The following is an 8042-nucleotide window of genomic DNA, read 5'->3' as shown; positions in this document are numbered from 1 at the left end:
AGTCACTACACACTCGTACACGGCTGATATAGAGAAACTTTTAGCATCTCTCTACGCTGATTGTCGCATAAGATAGGTAGCATCCAGTAGGTGTTAATGATAGTTCATTTTTAACAGATGATAAACACAGCTGCGAAATTATTGTCGAGAATGGTGAGCCAGCGCGTGCAGAAGGGCATGGATATCACTGTGGGCAAAGTCACGTTGCCACATATGAGACATCCTAGTAAGTTGTTTATCGAATATTCCATATTTGTACAGCAAAAAAATGGTTAATCGTCTAGGTTGAGTGATGGTAAGGCATTGTCCCAATGTCCATGAGTAGCTACTGATAAAGAAATCATATTGTATGCAGTGACAATCTTTGAGAGAAGAATTTAAGCGTCGCCTAGGGACATTTTACGAACCTTCGATTTTGATTTTAATAAAATTAATATAAGAAAGTTTCAGCACTCCCTTTAAAAATCCAAGCACCTGGAGACAATGGGTTTGTCAGAGTTTTATTGAAAAATAAAACAATAGGTACATGTTTCCCAAAAAAGAAGACAGATGTACCTAATAAGGGCAATAATACAACTTTACCCGGATGTTATTTTTTGCCGACCATAAATAGCAGATACTAACGAAATTTGTAATCCGTGGTGGGTAGAAGGTACTAATAATGAAATGTTTGCAGTGGAGTGGGGCGAAGCCGTCGAAGGCCTGGCTGAAGCGGTCGTCGACAACCGCATACACACAGACTGCGCTGACGTTCGACGCACCGGCGAGTTTCTTGCCCATCGTATACTGCGATCGTTGCTCATTGAAATGAAAGAAGAGAAAAATAAGAGAGTAAGTTTTGTTTGTGCTTTCCAAACCTATTTTAAAGAAGTAGGTATCCATGGCGACCAAGGGCAATAATTTAATGATTATAATTATTCGATTTGAAGTTGGTCACTTAGATCAGACTAAGTTTTTGGCGACTTTTCATATGTTAATCATTGCTTATTAATTGTTGCTAACCAGCAGAAATAGAAGGTGATATTCATATAAGAACAAAATCTCTAATATCGTTTATTAAATATGATTTTGTCTGGGTGTGCGTGCATTGTTTGTATGTAGATGTCTAGGAATGTGTAGCAACACTTATAGTTGTCATCGCTGTAGGACGTAGGTAATAATATATCTTTTACTATTCACTTAAAATATTACTAAAGTTAGAGCCTATTACAGAAATGTTAAAATTGTTAACCACATTTATTTGTGCTTGTCTTAATATTTTTTTTACTCGTCGAGTTTGTTTTTGAGCGATCTAATGAATAAATAAAGAAATAATGTTTTAGAAAACCAGCGCGAGTTCTGCGTGGTCGGAAATGACGGAACAAAGGGATTTCTACGTGCCTGGCGAAGTGAAGGAGAGCGACTTGAAGGACGTGGAGATAGCTGATCTCGATTGAAGAGGCTCCATCAGCTACATCTTAAAAACATTAATATTCTCGATGACAAACGGTTGAAAAATGAATACCCACTTATTTCGTCGAGACGTGTAATTCAAACAAAATTTATTATCCGAGACATTCGCTTGTTTAGAAATCTTTTTTTTCTAGTGCTTTTCCAAGTTTTTATGTAGTAGATTTACAACTTACATGTTTTTATGCATTGCCATACGTTTTGTACTAGACAACTCGATAATTAATATTTTTTCTAAATTCATTTAAAAATCATTTTCTTTTTTGTAAATTCAATAAAGTTTTGATTTAAAAAAGGTCTTTTCGTTTTCCTTACAATAGCGTCAAACATTATACTAATATTCTGTGTAGTCACAACAAAAATAAAAAATGTACTTGGTTTTACTAAATATATTTATTACCTGGTTTGTTTATTCTGCTTCGGTGGCGAAGTTTAATACATTTACCATCTAGTGACGTAACATAGGTGGGTGGAAAAATGTGTATAATAAAAGCTTTTCAAAATTAGTACTTTGATTTTTCATGTTTTACCGCACGTATAAACAGCTATGGGGGATGCGTGGTGTTTGTTTTGTAGAAATGGGACCTTTTATTTGCTTTCGTCCGGCGCCTATAAAGGTTATTTTTGCCGGTCCGGGTGGCAAAGACTCTGTACTGCTATCGCCGTACTAACTTGTCACGAGAGCGGTAAATGTGCCTTGTTTTCGTCTCCATTTCGACACCCAGATGGTGAAAACTTTGGTTTCTAGTCACTAATTAGCCCGGTAAATGACAAATGGAATTATCATCTATTACACGGAATCTAGGATATTAAGCTGGCGAGAATGTGTATAACCTATCCCTACCCGTCATAACAGAAAAACTAAATGCTATTTATGTATGATAGCTCATAGGCGAGGGTAGGTCTTGACGGTAGGTCTAGGTAAATCTCAGGGGGTAAATCACAAAAAAATTATAAATAAAGAAACGCTTCTTGAACGAAGCTCGTCTTGATCATAAAACTCCTTTGCCGTTCAAATTTCAACCTCATGTAATATATTACTCTATGGTTGAAACTGACAGGACAAATCAGTTTCAAATATCGAATACGCCAGTGTCAAAATTTCAGTAAAAATGTGAACACTGAAAAAATATTAACACTCGTATTAAACATTTCCCATCCATACAATAATATCCGGGATGCAGCTACTTCATGAAAACAACGTCTTGATGTCCATCAAAGATAACATGAACGCGAACGTTACGCTGAAAGATGTGTCATCCGACAACTTGGAAGTTAAAGAGAGGAAATCCTCGAATGGTTCTCTGTTGCCGATGAACCCAGTGGCTAGTGGAGACAACGTCACAACCGGCCTAAACTCGGCCCATAAGCTGAAGGAAGAACTTCCGCCTCTAGTACCATGCTGCGAAGGCCGTGAATTGCAGGTATTATCATTGTAAGAGGTCCATAGATACAAAGAATAACGGACGGACATTTCCTTCAGAAGTGGTACCTGTAATAATTGTCACTTATATTTTATATTTAATTTCAATTATCAACACTATACATTAGTATGAATAAGTTGAAAAAATAGCACACACCTGTAGAATCATGTTATATATCTGAAAGCAAAAGTTGTATTTCATATTTTGCTGGTAGTAGGTGACCCACATAAGTGTCGCCTTTCGGGATATCTGGTTCCAACAGGCCAGCATAATTGTCGACTATCGGGGGATAATCATCTTTCGTCAGTGGACATTCTATTGGACCCCACACCACTTACCATCAGCACCATTCATAAACACTTACAAGATTGACGATGGTTGCATCATGGCTAGTCGTGATAAAACAGTAGGTATTTTTGCTTGTTAATATTTATAAATATTTCAGAAGGTTGGATAAGTTAATCCACAGATAGGTGGCAATTACTATTGAAAAATTTATTACCTTATTACCCGACTAGATTAACGAGGATCTGGTACGCAGCGGGTTGTCTGCGATCTCGGTGAAACACGACAGCGTGATACAATGTTTGAGCATGTCCCGCGCATGCGAGAGGCTGCAGGTACCTCCTGGCGCCGTAAAGGTAATCATGGATCCATATAATATATTTCTGGACATCAGCATTGTCGTAAAGAATTAGAATCTGGGTGAGAATCATAAATATTTATTTATTGTCAAGAGAGAGAGGTTATTGCGAATAACGTAACTAAGTAGGAAACTGTAATTTATTCCACATATTGAACTGATATTTTGAAGGTTCCTGCTTCATATTAGCATACGTCTCAATGTGTTCAGATGTAATTGACAACTAAATTCGCCACCTTATGGTGGGAACATTTACCCATCTACGTCATAGTTGGCATCATTACTGCCTAGTACCTGAAGGTTGAACAGAATACATATGTGTTGCCGGCCCTTAGACAAGGGAGGAGTGAGGAGATTTGAAGATTTTTTTTTCACGTCTGGCAATATCGCTGACTGTTAATACAAAGGCGATATCAAAGCTGTCTCCGCTACACGAGTCTTCGGTCAGACAGCGGTACAATTTATACTATTATATAAAGCTGAAGTTTATTTGTTTGAACGCGCTAATCTCAGGAACTACTGTTTCGAATTCAGAAATTCTTTCAGTGTTATATATCCCATTTATCAAGGAAGACTATAGGCTATATAAAACAATGAAAAATGTTGCAAAGTGGGTATTTTTTTCCTTTTAAGAGCTTCCGTTGCATAGGTTGTGTATGGTTAATAAGACAAAATAAACCACACAATGGGTGTATCATCTTAATTAGTATGGGTAAAGACGCTCGATAAACAGTAAAATTGCTTCACAGCATCGCAACTCGTTTCGTTGTCTTCACCGGCCAGATTTGAAGAGAGTGCCCTATCTGCGGCGCATGACGCCCGACGAACTAGAGACCCTGTTCAGAGGATACTCCGATTTGCCTGCGAGAGTGACAAAGCTTGGTAAATTTTACAGTACCTACCCTCCTTTGTTATGGAGCTTGGTAGATAAAAAAATCTCAAACTTACGCATCTACAGTTTCATTGGTGTTTTCATAGACGCTTCTTGAATTATTTACAGCTGTTTTCAATAAACAACCCCAATCTTAATATTCAATCCGATTCCGCGAAGTAACTAATCAAAATAAGTCTTTTGTAAGCTTTACTGTTACTGTTTACAGACAGTCGAAACGAAACAAAAGTCTTGCTGCCACCATTTGAGAGCAATCCCGGAAAAGATAATAAAGAATCTATGAATCAGAGTAATGGCAAGTATCTTAACCTATTTCAATAAGTAAAATTAAACGCAATAGAAATTTTGCTCTCAGTACACGGTTCTGAGTTCCTGGATTGGAATCCATCTCAGACAAAGTGATAATGGGTTGTTCTGCTCAGTATCAACCCGGAGACGGAATTTATGCCCGATATGGCGATAGACTCGCCCCTATCATGTTACGGAATAGAACACACAGGCGAAGGTGTGTGCCTTGGTTACACCTCTGCTTAACCCTTCGGGGATGTTTGTTGTTTGCTTTAAAATTATAGTGAGCGTTGGGGTAATACCGGGTCACAGGTCTTGTTTCAAGATTACTGCTAGCCCCGACATTATTTCCAATAAACTGACAGCATAGCCAGAAGTGATATTTATTAATGTACCGCAATTATTTGTCACTATGATGTTTTGTTACACAATTAGCATAGAATTAAAACAACGGAATTTCTACTTGTTTCTAACAGTGATGAGATAAAACTGATTGTAATCGGATGTTTGCTAGATAAATGCTGAAACATCTGAACGGATTTGGATGAAATTTGGCACACTTATAACCCTACCCAGGAAACTAGAACCAGTAAATGCATTGTTGATTGTTTTACGTAGGTGCAGGTTTGCGTCCGGTACCGGAGAGCCGGTCCGGCGCAGAGGAGTTGCCCGCGGGCATGCGACTACACGGCGCGCGGGCACGCCTCTACACCTCCGTACTGGCCAGCGCACGCGCCGGGGACCAGCTCGAGTAATCGGGTTTTACTTTAGACAATATTATAAATGATGAGCCTAGTATGATTTTTTTCTTTTTGACAACGTAGAAGAACAAATGCTCATGAACACATTTATAAAAACTGTTGTAGCGGGTAAAACTAAAGTGTAAGATTGATTTATGTGTGCGATTATAACGACACAAAACGGTATACCTAAGTAGTACATGGGTGTGTTGTGCGTTCTATGTAGTAGTTAAATTGAAAGTGACAGTTCTTTTTCGCGGCAATAAGCACATGGCGCGTCCCTTTTAGATGAACTTAGGATTCTACATACAGACAATCGAGGTGGACTAGGGTGAAAGGATAATAGGATTGAAATTGAACAAACAATTAGGATGGTCACAAAGATAGTTCAGCTAAATTTAAATTAATGCGATCTACATGATTATATTTACTGCAAACATTTTGAAAAAATGTTGTATTGTTAATAGTTGCTTAAGAGCAGGTAAAGCGACTTTATCTATATGATGCAATTATATTTTCCTCCCTAATTCCTATTCATCTGATTTGTGTGCTACGTCTGCGTGCACTTAAAAAGGAGGAGGGTCGATTAGCTAATCATAAAAAAAAGGATGTGATACCATGCTTACAACAATAAACCTTATCAATTAGTGATTAACCTTTATTTTGCAGTAACGTAACAACAAACGAAGAATATGATGCCGGTGTAACAGACGATCCTTTGCCCGAAGACGAAGTGCAACTCAACGAGGAACTACAGATAATTCTGCCGCCGAGATGCGATGACGTCACAGCCGAATCCTCCACCACATCGAACAGCTAAGCGCAGTAAACAATGATAATGACCATAATACATTTATGAAGTTTATACGAAACCGATTTGCCTTTAGAGCGCGATGGAAATTGAAGATAATACAGTTTTCAAGAAGAAATTTTTGCAGATTAATCATGTATGTGGGCTGGATTTTGAATGATTTTGCTAAAAGTGATTAAAAAGTAAAATTTTATTACGCGCGGCTTTTATTCAGACATGGCGTGGATATAGAAGCATCGTGTCTTTTGAACCCGACAGGACGAAAATTTTTATCGTAAGAAAAATTGAGTTCAAACGCTGTTTTCGGATAGACCTTGTGTATAAACGAAACAAAATAGTAATTAGTTTTCACATATGTCAAATATTGGCCAATCTCGCCTCCAAAACAGATTGGCTGTAAAACACTGCGCACGGGCAAATTCGTATACACTCATGTCCTCTAGGACAGTTTCACATTGAAATGAGCCAATGCGCAATTTCTATTTAGTATGCTCACGGGGAAACATGGTTAAGGATCTGAACCAGAGGTACCTTGGGTGACAAAACCATCGGAAACTCGGTATCATTTATTCCAGTTATAATAATAATATCAGCCCTGTATTATATACTGTCCCACTACTGGGCGCGGGCCTCCTCTACAACTGAGAGGAATTAGGCCTTAGTCCACCACGCCGGCCTAGTGCGGATTGGTAGACTTCACACACCCTCGAAAATTTTTAATAGAGAATTTCTCAGGTATGCACGCAGGTTTCTCACGATGTTTTCCTTCACCGTTAAAGCAGTTACCGTTATTCCAGTTGCATTGTTCATAGTTTCAGATAATATCGCCCGACTTCAATATATAATCCTACTACTTCTCATTTATTCCTAGAATACCTCATTCCCTCCATGGCAACACTCAGATAACACACCAGCTGTTCATCCAAACACATTGTCGAGACAAATGTCTGACTAGAGTGACACTTGGGACTACAAATAGTCCTTATGATAAATCTGTTTCAAGTATTTACCGCTTATTACCACTTGATTCAAGGTAGGAGCAAATGTTTCTGCCTTTGTTACCGTGTGTACCTACTGGCATAAAAAACTCTAATAACAATCGTTATTTCCAAAATTCCTTAACAAAAATGAACATAATATAACAGTAACTTACCGGTGTTTTCAATAGTTGAATCCTATTGCCTTTTTCCATCGCCAAAAATGACCAATCAACCCCCTTAGAATGTCCCAAAAAAAGTGTAAACGCCTTTTCAATAAACGATTAAGTTTCAACATTCAATTCGATGCCGACAATGAACCAGTCAATATAACTCATTTGTAAGCATGTCAAAAACTCTTCTGATTGGTCCATTTTTGAGGTACATAAAAAAAAATGGAATTCGTTTTATGAAAATGACAGAGTCGATGTCGTTTCATTTAGATGTTTCTGATTGATTAGAGACTAAATAGTCCATTGAAATGTTACATTTTTTAGGCCTTACCTTGCGTTTTTTAGAGAACGCAATTTTATTTTTTTGATGTGTAGGGGGGGTCAATGTAAAGCTAAAACCAAGTTTGTGGGGTCGCCACCCTTGTCCCACGGCCGCCATCTTGAAAATAGGGGTTGAAATGGTTTTTACGATGTATCTCTTAAACTATTTATCTGACAAAAAAAATTATAAACATTTTTTGTTGCAAATTAAATTCTCTACAACTTTGGTCTAGTAACTTTTGTCGTAGAACTATAAATAAAAAAGTTATGAGCGAAAATGTTAAGAAATTCAATGTTAAGCAATGTCCATTGCAACGTCATCAG

General features: G+C 37.8%; 2 protein-coding genes across 3 annotated transcripts; both read left to right on the top strand.

Annotated features, from left to right (window-relative positions):
• The first annotated feature begins 36 nt into the window (after positions 1-36).
• On the top strand, positions 37-1742 carry LOC119190617. The gene is made up of 3 exons (XM_037442886.1): positions 37-226; positions 677-831; positions 1323-1742. Exons 1-3 carry the CDS (start codon positions 118-120, stop codon positions 1434-1436), a joined length of 378 nt encoding a protein of 125 aa, XP_037298783.1. The 5' UTR covers positions 37-117; the 3' UTR covers positions 1437-1742.
• A 766-nt stretch (positions 1743-2508) lies between these two features.
• Positions 2509-6443, top strand: LOC115441481. Of its 2 annotated transcripts, none has more exons than XM_030166291.2 (6): positions 2509-2873; positions 3392-3514; positions 4266-4398; positions 4617-4703; positions 5315-5447; positions 6106-6443. In XM_030166291.2, the coding sequence occupies exons 1-6, from the start codon at positions 2628-2630 to the stop codon at positions 6254-6256; spliced, it is 873 nt and encodes a 290-aa protein (XP_030022151.2). In that variant the 5' UTR covers positions 2509-2627; the 3' UTR covers positions 6257-6443. The 2 variants fall into 2 exon arrangements, with proteins under 2 accessions (XP_030022151.2, XP_037298486.1); XM_037442589.1 differs by having other exon boundaries at positions 5315-5455.
• Positions 6444-8042: the final 1599 nt, after the last annotated feature.

Source organism: Manduca sexta, chromosome 25, assembly GCF_014839805.1.
Source record: "Manduca sexta isolate Smith_Timp_Sample1 chromosome 25, JHU_Msex_v1.0, whole genome shotgun sequence".
In the NCBI taxonomy this organism is placed as follows: domain Eukaryota; kingdom Metazoa; phylum Arthropoda; class Insecta; order Lepidoptera; family Sphingidae; genus Manduca; species Manduca sexta.
Note: the sequence above shows the minus strand (reverse complement) of the source record. Positions and strands in the feature narration are given on the sequence as shown.

Bases quoted from the DNA above. Each gene is read 5' to 3' on its own strand.
- LOC119190617 (XM_037442886.1), top strand. From the start codon at position 118: ATGATAAACACAGCTGCGAAATTATTGTCGAGAATGGTGAGCCAGCGC. The intron at 227-676 runs GTAAGTTGTTTA...AAATGTTTGCAG, and splicing joins GCCACATATGAGACATCCTA to TGGAGTGGGGCGAAGCCGTC. The intron at 832-1,322 runs GTAAGTTTTGTT...ATAATGTTTTAG, and splicing joins AAGAAGAGAAAAATAAGAGA to AAAACCAGCGCGAGTTCTGC.
- LOC115441481 (XM_030166291.2), top strand. From the start codon at position 2,628: ATGCAGCTACTTCATGAAAACAACGTCTTGATGTCCATCAAAGATAAC. The intron at 4,399-4,616 runs GTAAATTTTACA...TACTGTTTACAG, and splicing joins TGCGAGAGTGACAAAGCTTG to ACAGTCGAAACGAAACAAAA. The intron at 5,448-6,105 runs GTAATCGGGTTT...TTTATTTTGCAG, and splicing joins CGCGCCGGGGACCAGCTCGA to TAACGTAACAACAAACGAAG.